The sequence below is a fragment of the Cyprinus carpio genome, chromosome A24 (assembly GCF_018340385.1).
Source record: "Cyprinus carpio isolate SPL01 chromosome A24, ASM1834038v1, whole genome shotgun sequence".
NCBI lineage: Eukaryota > Metazoa > Chordata > Actinopteri > Cypriniformes > Cyprinidae > Cyprinus > Cyprinus carpio.
Window position 1 is genome coordinate 18,875,871 of NC_056595.1, and position 15,975 is coordinate 18,891,845.

The 15,975-nt window shown below is 35.9% G+C and overlaps 1 protein-coding gene across 1 annotated transcript; it reads right to left on the minus strand.

The window, feature by feature from the left end:
• Nucleotides 1–845: 845 nt before the first annotated feature.
• Nucleotides 846–15,441, minus strand: LOC109101902 (noelin-3-like). Its single transcript, XM_019115260.2, has 6 exons — nt 14,999–15,441; nt 7,333–7,476; nt 4,574–4,729; nt 3,943–4,162; nt 3,045–3,151; nt 846–2,867 (listed from the first exon to the last, which is right to left on the minus strand). The coding sequence occupies exons 1-6, from the start codon at nt 15,065–15,067 to the stop codon at nt 2,190–2,192; spliced, it is 1,374 nt and encodes a 457-aa protein (XP_018970805.1). The 5' UTR covers nt 15,068–15,441; the 3' UTR covers nt 846–2,189.
• Nucleotides 15,442–15,975: the final 534 nt, after the last annotated feature.

A 15,975-nucleotide genomic window follows, 5' to 3' on the forward strand; every position in this document is an offset into this window, starting at 1 on the left:
AAAAACATTTGAGACATAAAATGTCTAGCTGAACACTTTCTGCCTTTTAATTGGTGGCTCAGAGGGCCAGAAGCTCCTTCAAGAAACAGCAGCACTTCAAGAAGTTTATGTCTTTCTAGTGTAGATGTGACACTCACAAACGTGAGACTCAAACTACAGCAGCCCTGCCATATTCAAATTCATTTACATAATCACATAAGTAATGATCTTTCTGAATTAGACGAAAGCCAGTTCAGCGTTAAGGACATATGCTATCAGCTCAAGCTACAGACAGATGTCTTAGATCAGTGTTGCAGGCAGATGTCTTTCAGGAAAGGAGCGAAAGCCAGATTGGTTTTTTCTTATTATTGTATAATTGACCCAGTTTTTTAAATCTGTGCAAGAAAACCCAATAAAATAAGAACGGTTTCTAAAATTCACTGAAAAGTCAGAAGTTTGTTCCTTTTATTTTGCGTCATTATTTTTCTTTTTAAACTCAGCCTTCATTTCTCGACTAGTTAATGGAGAGAAAGCTTGAACAAATTACTTGGATGAAGAATAGATTTAAAGTATGATTGCATTTCATGAAAAGATGATGGGAATTCTGTGCTACTGATTTTTATTTAGACTCAAAGTTTAATTTTTGTGACAAGTTACTTTGGAGAGATCAGAATAATTTTCATGTGACTAAAGTTTTCTGCAAATTTGTTGTCTGAAAAAGTTTGCAAATATGAAGTCCCAAGTAAGGCTAGAACTAAATGTCTGAATATGAATATTGCTCAATAATACTATAAAATAGTAAAGTGGACCTCTCAGTGAATTTAATGTCTCTTTGTGGATATAAGTCTCATGGGATTGATATAAAAGGATTTGAGATTCCTCCACGGGCAAGTTTTTCTAGTGGGTTACAGAGAAAGGAGTAAAATGGATCTAAAAATATCTGTGAAAGGATGGAGAATAGAAATAGTATGGCATCCCACAGAAGTTTTCATTTTTTTTCACACATTCTCTGGAATTTTAAATGAGCTGCAGTGTGGAACAAAATACACTCCGTTGCCTAAACTGAAATCGGCAGGTGACTGTTTCACAGATATTGCAGGGGTAGAAATATAGGAAAAATATTGCATTTTCAGCTTTAAATGAATAGTTCTCCAAGTTAAAAAAAATACTTAAAATTACTTAAAATTAAGTTTGGAAAAAATAAAAAAAATTCCCTAAACATCAAAGCTAAAAAGCTATTTAAACTTTCTGCTAGCAGATATGCTGCAAGACTATGTCGCAAGAAATATTCATGATAAGAGGAAACAGCAGTAGTAAATCCCTATGGGTGATCTATTCCCAGCGCAGAATTGATGGTGGTAAAAGTGCATTTAAATTCCCAGTGCCCTAGCAGATACGAAGGGAGAGGAAATTGCAGAGAGGAGTTGGAATCATCCCCTTCCAGCTCATGTGCCCTTGATCTTGATTGAAAATGCCAAAGGACAGCATTCAAAGTCATTCAAATGCAACCGCAGTCTGGCTTGTCACAATCATCAGCAAATGACCTCATTATAACCCCCTCTGATTTCAGGCTGAATTCCCACGAAATTGTTCTGTCGCACACGGCCCTTTTCTGTTCTGTTGTTTACATTTATGGATGTAGATTTGTGGCTTGGTTCCAGTTGATTTATTGTTTTGTTCTAGATTTAATATAAAATATTTCCTCTCACAGTGACAATGAATTTTACAATCGTTTACATAGGTTCATATTCAGGGCTCTACAGTTTGTACAACTAAACTTGACACAACATTAGATTACCAGGAGAGTCTGGGGAAATCAAAGTCGCCAAAAACACGTCACTATATGAGAAAATGGAATTTCTGATATACAAAGACCACATAACGGATAACAATTGGCAAAAGAATCAGACATTCATGCAGTAGAGCAATCCGTCTGTGGCTCACGTTGTGAAATATTGCAAGTAAGGCCCAACTTTCAGAGCAGCTATGAGCAGATGAATAAAAGAACTTCAAAATCATTTTGTTTGTAATGGCGTTGCATCATCAAGTCTTCATGTGTCATCAGTCACAGCAAGATGATGTTTGACTCAGACTGCAGTCTATGGTGAAGTAAAGGCAATATATCTCATTTACTTTGGGAAAAGAATGAGTAGAAAATAACAGCATAAATTCAAACTGATTTGTCCTTCTTTCTTTTATCCATAAGTCCATTAGGAGTCGTCTTCGGTTTTGATGACATGAAAAAGCGTGACGTTGAAAATGACCTGATGTCCATTGTTCCAGGCGTAAAGCGCCCGTTCTCGAGCGTTGTAGTCGAGCATGGAGATGTGAAAGTACTGGTTGTGGAACGGGATGTCAATGTACTCATACGTCGAGGTCTTTGTGTTGTAGGAATAATACACCTTGGCTCCGGTCAGGTGGGAATTGGTAATGTATAGCGTGCCGCAGATCATGAATGACTCGCCTGCGTTCCTTTTGGAGTATTCCGTGTTCCACGTCTGGAGAACTTCCAGCGTCTGCGGTTCTAACTGAGAAATCACAATGTTTCCTGCGTTCTGATTAGTGGCATATACAGCCCACAAACCCAGCTCGTCCGCCATCAGGTCGATGTCCGAGAAGCCTCCCCAGGTGTAGGGATAGACATTGTGGAAGCCGGCGTACTCCAAGGCACGCTGGGCGAGAACCCGTCCGGTCTCGAAGCTGTATTTGACAATGATGTTGCTCTGCTCCTTGTTGTAGTACAGAGAGCCATTGTAGACCACGTGGTTGGTTCCAGCCCATTTAAAGGGAAGGTAATAGGTTCGCGATTCCAAGCCAGAGATAAAGTCTGCGATGCTTTTGTACTCTCGAACCACCTTGCTGTTGGTGTAAGTGTCCATATACCAAACCTGTGGGAATATTACAAAGTGAAATTAAAGTAAGTAGATGAGCGGCACACAAAATTATTTTGCACCTGGTTGAAAGTGGGTGTTAGTAATCCTGGGGAGGAAGAAGATTAATCAGGTACTGTATATGGCAGAACATTCATCAGACTGAAGAGTGGCGCTGTCCACTCCAGAACTCACCCGGTTATTTCTTGTAGATGCAAGAGGGTCGGTCATCCATGCGCCAAACCGCGTTCCAGATGTCTTTATAGTCACAGGGCCAGTGATTTTCATTAATTTCCCACATGCTGGGGGAAAAAAAATTCTTTATTTTAATATCATCATCTTCTCTTTTTCGAATGGCTGATTCCGTAGAAGCAATTTCATGCCTTCTAAAGACTGTTGCTTTCAGTGCATGTGGAAAACAACAGCAACTCTTAATGATGTACTAGCTTAGTGCATCCAATCCCCAATGCTAGGATGTAATTATCAGAGATATTAATAACATATTGGAACATCTGTTGAATTTGCCTAACCAACTTATTAACATTGTAAGGCTTTTTAGCACTTCATCTTCAGAATCCCAGGTGTCATTTGAGGACTGTTAAAAACACATTGTCATTTAATTGCAATTAACTAATTAAATATCCACTACAGAAAAACTGCAGTTGGAGGTAAATCTGTGATTTCTGTTTTTTTTTTTGTTGTGGGCAGAATATATATATATATATATATATATATATATATATATATATATATATATATATAATTTTTTTTTTCACTGAGACATCACATTGAGACAGTCCAACTACAGTTAAATCCCTGCATTTTATTAACATTGCTTCACTTCCATCTCCATGCTTTTAAATGAGCTAGATATAAATGCCGCTTAAGAATCTCATTGGAGCAGGTGAGCCTGAAACCAATTAGGCTTGTTGGTCATTCACTGAAAAGTTCAGTCAATCACAGCAGAGGTCAGTTACATATTTAGATAAAACATTTACCACTGTATCTTTAAACGATCTATCAAAATGAAATAAAACTGTAGCAGAATATGGTCTCTTTAAAACTGTGCATACTGTGGATTATACTAACTTACTGAGTTTACTCATGCAGTTTCGTAGACGGCTGTCCAAGCTGAGGACTCTCTGATAGAGCTGCTCGTAGTCATAAGCTCCCAGCTCTTCCTGGATGCCCGTTAGCACGGCAGACAGATTCCTGATTTCCTCTTTGAACTGTGAGATCAGCTTAGCATCTGTTTTGTACTGCTCTAGCACAGGAATCAATGGCTGGAGTTCATCCATACGATCATTCAGCTCCTGTAGACACACACCCACACAGATGTTGTTACACTTTGCACGTTGGTCCCAATAAATAATGTTTAGTAAATAAAACGCCTTTCATTATGTGGTTATAGTAAAAGCAATGACATAACAACGCCCTTTCCAGCAGCAGTTGTCTGTAACCTATAAAAATGACCTTAAAAGTTTCCTGTAGCACAACACCACACAGTTAAATCAGGTGCCGTAACCTTTTGCACCCCCTTTTTCAGTTGATTTCATAATGTTTAGCGAATCCGCGCGCCTTTCAGATTGTGGTTCAATTATTGAGACAATGTTTAGCAATAAAACGCCTTTCATTTTGTGGTTATAGTAAAATTCTATTATACATATATTTCATCTTTTGACATAACACATATAATATTTTTTGTTAATTATTATGTTTTGTACCTTAAAGTTTCTAGCCATTGTAGTTTTCCTGTCCTCTTCAATTTGCCGGAACTTGGTCCGTAACCCTTTCATTTGATTTTCCATTTTCATGACGTACTGGAAATCGCGCTGTGTACGCAGATTCAGGACTTCAATTGATTGAGACATGTTCTGCACCTGTGTCACAACACCACAAGTTAGGAAGATAAAGCTAGGGGTCAGAGGGGTTGTAGTGAAATAAATAAATAAATAAAAAGTAAGTAAATAAATACATAAAAATAAATAATAGTAATAAATAAAATCATAATAAAAACAGCATAACTGTATTTAACATTGATAATAATAATAATTAATATTTACTGAGCAGCAAATCAGCATATTAAAATGATTTCTGAAGGATCATGTGACCATGAAGACTGGAGTAATGGCTGCTGTAAATTCAGCTTTGCCATCACAGGAATAAGTTACATTTTAAAATATATTCAAATAGAAAACAGTTATTTTAAATTGTATTAATATTTTATAATTGTATTGTTTTTACTGTATTAAATAAATACAACCTTGTTGAGCATAAGATACCTCTTTTACAAATATATAATATATATATATATATTGTATTGTTTTTACTGTATTAAATAAATATATATTTGTTTATATATATATATATACACACACACAAAATCTTACTGACCCCAAACAATTGAACTGCATTGTAGATGTTAAATAATCCATGATATTTTAAATTTTACACCAGTAAATTATAATCAATAGACAGTTTCAGCAACTGGTCACCATTTTTTATGGAAAACAATACGTTACTTGGGCTTCATGAGGGTGAGTAGATGAATTTATTATTGTGTGATCCATCCTTTCAACCTCAGCAGGTCTCTGTAAGACTTAATGGGAAGCACTTTCCAAAGATATGTTTCTTTGCATAAGTTATGGATAAACTGACTACAATTAATGAATCTTTAAAAAGGAACTGAAAAAAAAAAAAAAAAAAAAAACCTTTACAGTGGCTCCAATCTCACTGTGTTTGTCCCCGTCAAACGTTCTGATTAGCTACCTTGACTGGGGCGCAAGAAAAGCAGAAATCCATAAATCATGAATGAGAGGCGTCCTCTGTAGGCCCTGACTGTTTTTCAGGCTATAGGGAAAATGGAGGCGTTAATAAATGTACATATCAATATTAACGGCAGTCAGGCTCCCGCTGGATCGAGGCATGTATCATTTATCATAAAATCAGGTATTAATGACCTGCATAAAATCAGCCTCTTGTGAACACAGCTGAAGCATCCATCAGCACTTTTTCTTTTTCCTTGTGTGTGTGTGGGTTTAAAGGTCCTAAGTGGGAATGAGATGGATAAAAAAGGATAAAATCGATGGGGGAGGAGAATAACGTGTGACTGAAAGACTGAGAGAAAGAAAGAGCAAAAGTATGTCTGTGTGTCCCACGTCATGCTGTTGAGGAAGCACGAGTAAACAAGAACTGTCTTTAATCAAAGAAACAAATGAGATAATCCACAATAGGTGCTTGAGCAAACACATAAATAACAAGTAGACCTGACCAACACAAACTGAACAGACTAGGACTTTTAAACAAAGGGCAATCAGGGGAACACAGGTGACATCAATAGAACATAATCAAACTAAACGAGGACAGGAACATGACCAAATAAGGACAAACAGGAACAAAAACCATGGGCAAGACATAACAAAACAGGTCTCTAATCCTGACAGTTTGTTTATGTCAGTACTAGTGGCAGGCTACAATAGCTCCTGAACTGTGTGAGTCCCTGAGGCAAAACAGTACATTAGTTATCCACTCAATGTATACTAGCCAAATGATGCCTGTGTGTGTGTTGTTCGAAAGAACTGAAAGCAAGAAGAAATGCAGAGAGGAAAAAAAAAAACTTATGCTATTACTAGGTTTTGTGATGTTTTGAATATTCTAATTATTTTCACAATGCATGTGCTAGCAATATAAAACTAAGAAAGAATGTGAATTTCATGACTTTAGTGTGCCGTTTTGTTTGGCCATTAAGTTTCCAAAAGACAGTTTTTCACCCTTTAATGAGTGAGAACATTAAGACAGAAATATTCTTATAACATTAAATATCTTGAGTATTCAGTTGCAAAAATAGCATTAGAGTAGTAAGTGTGTGTATATATGCACTACCATTCAAAGGTTTGGGGTTGGTAAGATTTTTTGGTAGGTAAGAAGCTTTTGCTCACCAAAAACTTTAGCTCACTAATGCTGCATTTATTTGATCAAAAATAGAGTAAAACAGTAAAACTTTGAAATAGTAAAATGTAGAACTTTCAGTTATAATGCGTTTTAAAATGTAATTTATTCCTGTCAAAGCTGAATTTTCAGCATCATTACTCCATTCTTTAGTGTCAAATGATCCTTCAGAAATCAATGTAATGTTGATTTTCTGCTCAAGAAACACTTATTTTTATCAATTTTGAAAACAGTAGGGCTGCTTAGCATTTTTTGTGGATTTTTTGATGAATAGAAAGTTGGATTTTTTGGTGTTTATTTGGTTTTATTTTTAATTGTTTGTTTGAGTTTTTATTTTTGCTTGATTTAATGCATTTTATTTATTGCTAAATAAAAGTATTTATTTCTTTGAAAAAGACTTATTGACCCCAAACTTTTGAACGGTAATGTGTGTGTACTGTAAATATTTCTCCAGTATACAGTATGATATATATATATATATATACGTCAGACAAATAAAGAAGCGCAATAAAATGTGTGTGTTTCTGCATGAGACCTTCTCCAGCAGCTGTCGGAGCTGTCTGCTCTTGGCATCCCTGGAGCAGAGGTTTTGTTCCGGTGCGACCACAGTGCAGATACAGCGTCCATCAGCATCCTGTGCTGAACTATACACCTGCCATCCTTCCTTGGGACCAATCGTCTGTAGAGGCGCACACACACACACATACTTTAAAAGACTAGTTCACCCAAAAAATTACAATTCTGTCATCATTCACTCATCCTGATGTCTTTTCAAAACAGTATGACATATGACTTTGACAGTATGACCTTCTTCTGCTCGGAAGAGAAGATTGTTTCATGCAGTTAGAAAGAACAGGTACATTAATGCCTCAAAAAGCATACAAAAGCGTCTTAAAAGTACTTTGAAGAGGTCCATGTTCCTTAATTGCCTTATTCCAAAGTTTCCTAAATTGGACAATAGCTCTGGGCAAAAAACAGACAGGAATTTACATCTATTACAAGTACATGTCTGTCTGATTCATAATGAAACTGGATCAGGCGTTTCAATAAAAGCATCCAAATCAAAAAAATTATTTGTTTATAGATTGGACATTGCTACTTTTCATGAAAATGTCAGGGAAATCTAGGGCAGATGTCAAGATTTTCAGTGGATTTCCATCTATTTGTTGCACAAAGCTGTCACACAATATGACTTCAAAAGAGTCATATGGATTGCTTTTTTGGTGCTTTTGTGTCCTTTTTGAAGCTTGAAAGATTTAAGCTACGGCAGAAAAAAAGTCAAACTGGTTTGGACTGACATGAGGGTGAGAAACAGATTTTTTTATTATTATTATTTTGGTGTGAACTGTCCCTTTTACTTATCATTGAACTCATTTATTTTATTGTGCTGTAGGCAGGTAAATATGACAGATTTTATCCACTGAGCGAATTCAAAGGAATGTTGTTGTAAATTCTTCTTCTTGTGCAGCCTTTAGATCACCTTTAACAACAAGGCTACGGTACGAATGCTAAAACCCACGATTGTCATTTATATGAAGCACACGAAGGCCTTGCTAACTGTTAAAGAGTTTTTGCGGACTATAACAGTCAAGCAGGCGTGCCATTCCCCCCAGACAGTAGTTTCTCTGGAGATGAATGAAATAAATTGCTTAGGTGGACTGAAAAGCCAAGGAGACCACATCATAAACCCTTTTTTATCTATTGGAAATCTGTCTAATACTAGACCCGAGTGCCTGTGACATCATAAAGTGGGCGTGTCCCTGTCAGTCACAATAATGCCAGTGTTCTCTAGCTCTAATCCACTTGCGCTGTAACTGATCCAATTCCCCAGCTTTGATGTATAATTTGTACAGTCGAGTCTGAGAGTTGATGTGCGAGACGTGTAACTGTGCACTCAACGGATCCACAAATACAAGCAGGGCTTAAAAAATTTACAAAAACAATACAGGAAGAAAGAATTGGAATAGTGAAAAGACAGGATGGAGAAACGATGGGGAGGTTTTGTGGATTCACTTGAGAGGAGGAAAAAGATAAGCTGAGGACAGAGGCATCCCATGTCCTCAATTCATGTGCACACACTGATTTTATTGTTGCCATCCTTGACTGCCTCCGCCTCTTATTATTTTTTTCCTACCGCTGTCACATTTCAATTTCTTAAAAAACATTTTCTTCTCCAAAGATGATTTTTTTTTTTTTTTTTGGAAGTTTGACATTGCTGTTATACAAAAATGTATGTGCTTTTAAAGAATTAAGTGAACGAATGATAAGTTACTCATTCATAAAGATGGTAACTTGTTTTGATTCTGAATTAATCTGTTTTAAATGAATGAACGGTGACTTGTTTGTAAAGGCAGCCACTATTTCATTCCTAAATGAATTAGAGCTTTGAATGAATCAGTTGAATGAATGATGACTCACTCATAAAGACCATCACATCTTTCGATCCTGAATGAACTGGTGTTTTAAACAAATCGGTTGAGTGAATCAATTGACTCGCTCATAAAGATGGCCACTAGTTCCATTCCTAAATGAACTGGTGTTTTTTGAATGAATCGTTAAGTGTATAATTCAGTGATGTTTCTGAATGAATCCGTGTTTTGAACAAATTGTTTGAGTGAAAGTTGGTCACGTGTCACCACCAACCGATGAAACGATATAACTTGCATTAAGAGTGACTGAAAAAATCCCCACCACTAATGCACAGACTGACAGCCTGTCTAAACGTGAAATTGCTTCTATTTTGAATTGCAATATTTTTTTAAATAGAGTAATTTATGATAAATGCAGTGTAAGGCAGTTATACATGTACAGGACATTACAACATCAGCAGTAAACTCACTTTAAAGCACTTCAGTTATGAAATGATGGATTCTTTTACAGTCACACAGAGTATGTCAACTTCAAGTTATCTGTCAACTATGTCAAGTTAAGATGGAAACAAATTGTGCACGCCATCCAGACAGAGAGAGATGTTTTAAAATGTAGAATATATCACTACAGAGCATGGAAGAATATACATTGACCATACAGGTACTGATGATCATGTCTTTTAAATGGGCTCCCATTTCTGTCCTGATGGTGGAAATCATCATGTAACAGTGTCTGTTATGACTAAATTCAAATAGTTCATTTGTGTGTGTTGCTCACACACTAAATACAGGGGTTCATGATATTTGTACTGTGATAATTAAATACAAAGCAGAGAAAACAGTCCCTCTAATCTTTTGTTCTCGCTAGTATTAGGCTCTGCTGTGCTTTGTTTCAAGTGCTGATATCAACAACACCTGTTTGAAAATTAAAATGCTTAGCCTGCTGCTTATAGAAATTGCAATTATTTTTTCTCTCTCCCTTTCTGTGGCTTGCTTACTCTTGCTTTCTTGTCCTCTGACCTCTAGACTATATCTCCATATCTGAGTACATTCTGAAAGCTAGCGAGGCATAGAAAGATAAACCAAAGGATTTCATTCATTATCAGCCATCTTTATAAAGTCTCAGCAATGAATCTTTAGAGTACAAAGTGAGGGTGTGGCGGTGTTCGTGCATAGCAGATTTATTATTTATTGTAAGGGTATGACGGTTTATTTCATTCATCATGTGTGTGTGTACCATGGTTATCGGTATTGCAAAGGTAAATGAAAATACATGTGTATGCGGGGACTTTTATTCATTTGTTTTTGTTCGCAATGTTCGGATTAGAAAAGTAGATAGTCAGCAAACATATCTATTGTGATTTCATGAAGCCAGCTATGCTCTGGATATCTTTTATGAATGTCACATATAGGCTACATCAATATTTTGGATGTATTCTAGGTCAGATTATGAAAGATATTTACAACAGTGTTATTTTAGTATCATTGAGATACAGTATTTTCTTATTAATATTTTTAATTAGTTTTTATTGTTGTATTCTGTATTTATTACATTTTTTATTTTAAAGTTTTTGCTATTTTGTTGTGTTTTTGCCTTTTTTTTAATTTTTTTAAATATGTCTAATTAATTACTATCTCTGTTTTAGTTATTTTAGTAGATCAAGTTGACCAGATGTTTCCTTGGCAACTGGCTGAAATTAAATGTTTTTGTATATTTTATTTTATTTCAGGTAGTGAAAATGTTTATGATTTTAGTGTTTTGTGAACTATAATAACCCTGATTCACAACACCACGTTAAGAAATGTAATGACAATGGATCAATACATGACTGAATTGACTTTTCCATTCAAACTCATGCAAAAACTGTCCTGCTATAAAACTAAACCCTGAATGCTAAATGAGGTGAAGGTTTGTATTATTATGTATCCCTCCACTGACATTAGAAAGCTGTATCCCGTAGGTGTGTAATGCAATTTGTCATCATAAAAAGTACATTTTAGCATGTCAAATTAATCATCATGAATCACTCATCCCACAAGCAACAACAATGTATTTAGAAGCCCATTACGCTAACGTCCATTCAGTTTCATAGTAAAACAGCTCAAACATTGCTGGGGGTCATGGGGGATTTGTAATTTTTTGTGTGTTTATTTATGAACCTTCTGAAGACTTTCTGAAGACTTTACATGGAGAGGTCAAAAAGCCGGCTCAGAACTACTAGCTAAGTTGTTTCATGCAACCCTCTACGGACACCTTGACAATTGAATCACCATTGGCTAGTAAATTTTTAAGTTCATTTGCCAGACTGATTATAATATATATATAATATATCAAACGATTAATCGCAATTAATTGCATCCAAAATAGAAGTCTTTACATAATTAATGTGTGTGTACTGTATATATTTATTATGTATAAATACACACATACAGTATATATTTTGAAAATATTTACATATATTTACATGTGTATATTTATATTCATATAATTTATATTATATAAAAATATATTTCATATATAAACAACATATTTTTCTTAAATATTTACATGCATGTGTGTGTATTTTTATATACATAATAAATATAAAAAGTACACACATATATTATGTAAACAAAAACTTTTATTTCGGATGTGATTAATTGTAATTAATCATTTTGCAGCACATTGCTGGATTCATGAATATTAATCAGTTTGTGTGGCTCGCTCTAACTGATTTTCTGAAATCAAAACGATAATAAGAAAGGGCCAGCCAATGACATTGCCCTTTGCGCATTAGCTCCGCCCACTACCGAAGAGTTCTTAAAAGCTATTTTAACAGGAAAATACAACAAAGAATATAAATTACCTCTCTCTCTGCGTCTGTGTGAAATAGGTGTGAAAAATATCTAAATGCGATTTTTTTTGACAGATATTGCGATCTGATTTGCGACTTTAAATTAGCAAAATCAAGCTTCAGGCCTTCAGCTCAATATTGTCAATAATGTGCAGCACAGTACGAGTATCATTACCCTGCTGAAAAAAATTCTTACAGCTTCCATTAAACCATTACAAAATTCATTTTTGTTTTTGGAATTATTTCAATAGGAAATATATATAATATTTAATATTTCAACTGTGGTTTGGTAGGGGTTCTTATATATATATATATATATAATGAAGAACTTATTTCTTTAGTCAATTATTAAAGTATTATATATGTTACATAGTATTTGGGATTTTAAGAACAAGTGGAAAATGTGCTGAATGTTTAATTTAATCCAAGTGAAATTAGCAAGCAGTTAGACTGAATTTACATTCGTTTTAAACGCGGAGCCAGGCGCGAGTCGACAGGTTGCGCGCGTGCGTCAAGCCTCATCCGTACTGCCAGTTGCGCCCGTGGAGATTTGCGGTGCAGGGCCGCGCGCGAATATTACCGAGCGTTACGAAACAGGCTTCATGAGTGCGGCAAGTGTGAACGGCTCGTCCGTGACGCGGGATCCGCACCGCGTGGGGAAGAGAGGAGCGAGTATGAGAAGCATTCAAAGACATAGGCTGTGTGTGCGATTTTCTGATTTGTGAATAGCGAACATGCAATAAGCGATGCTCTTGATATGCATTGTGACGCAGCTCTTGCAAATTACCTTTTTTTGTTCGTTGTCTGTTGTTTCGAAGCTTATGTTACATAACGTTTTTCTTTAGTTTTAATTTGCTTAATTTGCAAACCTTGCTTAGTTTTAATCCCACTCTGTCTCTCTCTCGCTTTCGTTTTTTATAAAAAAACAAAAACAAAAAAAAAAATTAATGGTGGCCGTTTACGGCCTAGAGCAGTGCTGATTGGGGAGAACTGAGGTTCGCTCACTGTATTGGTTAGTAAGGCTGGCAGTCATGCATATGCTCCGAAACAGAGTAATATCGCGTCCACATCGCAGGCTTTTGCGATTAGCAAATCGCAACGTCTCAAATGGTGATTTCGATTCGATTTCGATTAATCGCACAGGCCGTGAAACAAGGCAACGGTGAGTCTTGTGCCCTCACACTAGAGTTTACGGTATGTTAAATACAGGTGTGTTGCACATCCATTCAGATGAACTGGAAAATAGCACAGATCGCTTGACAGAGAGTGAAACTCTGAAGCGCATACTCAGTCAAACTGTGTTCGGTGAGTGAAAATATATCTGTGCTAAATACCTCCAACTCACACACTGGCGAGTAAAATCTGAGAATTTATTAGCCATTGGCTGCCGCTAATATAAGACATAATTTCTTTGCCCAGAGTGAAGATTTAGTCGCATATGCGAGTGATTTAATCGCAAAGTAGAGGGTTGTCATGGTTAAACAAATGGTTCAGACTAAAAGCTATTCACTGTCTAGTCCATGCAGACATATGTCTGTATGCGATAAGTTCACTTCAGCACCACGGCAGTGTGGACAGCGCACATCACCTCACTCATTTTAGCACTTGTTACATCTTGTCATGATTTATTTATTTTTTCCTGCAGAAGTATCTTTCAAGTAAAATGTCTTGCAGTTTTATTTGAAAACGCTGCATGGAAAGAAATAAATATATTTTATTTTATAATTTATTTTGATAGTTTTTATTTTATTAATATTTTTATTTATATATTATCTATTTGTTAAGGTTATAATCAACTCAAAATGAATACGACTGAGTAAATCCAATATAATGCAAATAAACCATTTCCTTTCAATACCATTCGTACCCTTCCCAGGGTGCACCGGGGCGTGAATAATTATGGTTGCATTGTCTAACCGTTTGCCAGTTTAATTTACATTGTTGTTGATTTTGTTGTCACTTGTTGGTTAGTGCATTTATTTGGGCTTAAACTGATCATACTGTTGTTTCCTTTTCTGGTTTCATCTGTGCATTACATTGTAGTTACTCCATGAATATTTATGTCACGTTTATGTGATGAGTATTCATGTGATGCTGTCATTAGACAAGCACTGGGCTTTCCAACAAAGGAAACAATTTGCTTATCATCTGATACGGCATTATCAAAAATATCTTAGTTAATTTATCTAATTAAAAAAATGTTTAATACTATTCATTAAAATGGAAGTTGTTTTGCAACAATAGAAATTTTTAATTTGTTGTTATATTTTATGTTCTATGCAGTTTCTCATTTTGATTATTCACTTTTGTGGAGCCCATTTGATCAATACTTTTAAACATTTTATTTAATTAATAATATTGCTTTATATTGCTTCCTTTATTAAGGTTTTTTTTTTTTTTTTTTTTTTTTTTACAGTGACAGGTTATTTTGCTTATTTACTGTGCTGGGCAGTGGACCAGAATTTATCATTACACCATTATATTGTACACTGGCTGGTAAAATCATATTAAAATCATATCATAAGTATGCATCTATGAATCTACACTGGCAACAATGTAAAACAATCTACAAAATTCACATTTCCAATGCTTATAGATATCTGCCACTTTAAAAAAATATGTCACTTTATCTGTTTGTAACTCACCACTGCATTCCTAGCAAAACTGGAAAACATCTGGAAAGACAAATGGTGCTTCATGCTTGAATAAACCAAAGTTTATTATCTGTGGACCTCCTACAACACGTACATATATTTTATATGATGCATAATACAGACTCCAGTGTTAGAGGACCCTATGAAATTATGTCAAATAATTCTATAACAAATTACATCCTTGAATCTGCAGTAGGCAACTTGCTGTAATTTTAAATAATAAATCATTTATTTCCCACTAAAGCATATGCAGTCTGTTTCAGATATACCCACACAGAGAAACAAAAATCAAGAAATACCGTATCTTGAAATCTTTTAGCTTGCAACTCATCACATCAACTTACCATGGATGGATACAGTCCGAAGACAATGAGGAAAAGCAGGGGATTTAATGCACCGAACAGAAGGATCATGCTGTCAAGGCTCTATCGCACTTTTCTGGCGTTAATATCGCGACCTCGGAGTGGCAGATGATGCCCGAACAGAACAGGGCGGATAGATCCACATTCATTACCGTGCTGCTCCTCCGCGCCAGCTCCCGCGTGCAGCCAATACTGAGCGCGCACTGTCCAAAGTTACGACCGCACGCGCATGAGGATTCAGCAGACAGTGTTCGAGAGCATCCGACACTACCACGGAGACCTTCACAGCGGATGTGACATCATTTGATTATTCCAAATGTTAACTTGTTGAGCAACGTTGCTAAGTTCCGCGGCGTCAACACGCCATAGTTCCAAATGCACGCAACACTTTGGTTATGTGAGCTGAAATGGTCATGTTGTCACGGTCGCCGGTATGGCTTGGAGCAAAGGTACACGGCAAAAGTTCCAACTGCAATTGCATATGGGAATGTGTGTCTTCTGGCAGCAGAAACAAAGATAAGAGATAAGAATGAGAGGAATTCTTTTTGCCCCCCACAGCGCCGGGCCTGGAGATGCTTTAAAAGACGCGAGACTCGTTTACGTTCAGCGCGCGTTTACGTAGAAAAACAATAGAAATGTAGCAAAATGGGATGGAAACGCGATCTGTGTGAAGAGCCCCTAAAGGCGCTATTTTTACACTAGTAATATGCACGCAAAACACAGCAAAACTGTAACTTGCTCATATTTTGTTAAAATTATATTTATTTGATTTAACAGGACAATAAATGCAATTTTACTGAAAATTACAGCAAAATAAATAGGCTGCCTTTCATAATTTAGAGTGCCAACATTTAACTCACAAATGCACATACTTTGAGTAAAATATTTTGAAAGTACCTTTAAGCATTTCTGGGAAGGTGGAAAACAGAAACAGGATTTTCCCAGATGTTCCTGCTTTA